Source organism: Morone saxatilis, unplaced genomic scaffold, assembly GCF_004916995.1.
Source record: "Morone saxatilis isolate NCDOM2014 unplaced genomic scaffold, NCSU_SB_2.0 Contig22, whole genome shotgun sequence".
NCBI lineage: Eukaryota > Metazoa > Chordata > Actinopteri > Moronidae > Morone > Morone saxatilis.
The window spans coordinates 14,637,878-14,639,105 of record NW_023339785.1 but is presented as its reverse complement, the minus strand read 5'-3'; the positions used below and the strand labels follow the sequence as shown (position 1 = coordinate 14,639,105).

Here is a 1,228-nt window from a genome sequence, read left to right as displayed (position 1 = left end):
AGGTTTATGTCACAGTAACGCTTCTCAGTCCCATCGGTGTCAATACGGGCTCTTCTGTTGGACAGCGCACCCGTCTTCAGCCCGAGATCCTTGGCTATATTTCCAATAACTGATCCTCGTTTCATCTCCTCAGGAAAAGAATAGCTCATGTCTCCATACGCGTCATGCAAAAAGAGAAGCAGGAAATAAAATCCGCACGTTTGAAACAGGATTATTTTCGAATCCATCATCAACGAGGAGTTTCTAACCGGTTGAAGAATAAAGCGAACAAAGACAGTTCAACCACATAGCACGAATATCAGCTGCGATTCCGGGGTAGTGTCCCTAGCAAGACACAAGAGCACAATAACGTGTGTCCACACCAGAGGATAGAGGAATTCAAACATCTTACTGTGGTGTATAGCGCCACCGTGAGTTAGATTAAACAAAAAACGCTGTTAATAAAAAAAAGGAACAACTTCAAATTGACTGTAACTTGCGCTGCCTAAAACTACTGTTATGCATATAAAAATGACACTGCAAGTACTATGATGTATAAGCAATATGCATTAATAAAATCAATAATGTTGTGTTTTTAATCATATGTTTTGTTACTGTGAAAATGCAGTCTTGGTTCTGTGCTGTATTTCCTTACACAGGGATTAGTCAGTTACTTAGCCTCATGTTCACCATAACAATTGCTAGGGCAATCAACGGTCATATTTTTCCCTAACTTGCGTACAAAGATCAATAATAAATAAATGGTAATGCAGGTAGATATAATTTTACACTTAGATGAACTAAATAATAATATCAAAAAGGAGGGAAATAAAGCGCTTTTCACTGCTTCTCTTGCTTAGTCAATCGCAGGTTGGGGTGTGGGATTGAGCTGATTGTATGAATCTAGTGTTGAAAGAGCGTTATAATTTTGACATTTAGACAATTGCCACAAGACCACAGCCACACTTGTGGACAAGATTTTTATAATATTGACTTGGTTTTGGATTTTCTTCTATACCTTTCTTACTGTATTGTATCGACTCTTTGTTGGTTAAGACTAGGTTGCTCTTTTTTGACATAATGCACCTGTAGCACCCCAATCACAGCTATACTCGCCCCAAAATTTTACCATATTTTGTTCAATGAAAAAAATAAAGTTGTGGGATAAACACTTTAGTAGGACTGCACGATTGATACTGAAATAGTGCAGCATATATGTGCTCCAACTCCTAGTGTAAGCTACTTATTT

General features: G+C 37.9%; 1 protein-coding gene across 1 annotated transcript in view; it reads right to left on the bottom strand.

Moving 5' to 3' along the window:
* Positions 1–326, bottom strand: part of LOC118333996 (protocadherin gamma-C3-like) — a 54,586-nt gene extending 54,260 nt beyond the window's left edge. Inside the window, exon 1 of the mRNA XM_035669816.1 lies at positions 5–326. Coding sequence (XP_035525709.1) covers positions 5–230 — 226 coding nt within the window. The 5' untranslated portion in view covers positions 231–326. The remainder of the gene's footprint in view (positions 1–4) is intronic.
* Positions 327–1,228: the final 902 nt, after the last annotated feature.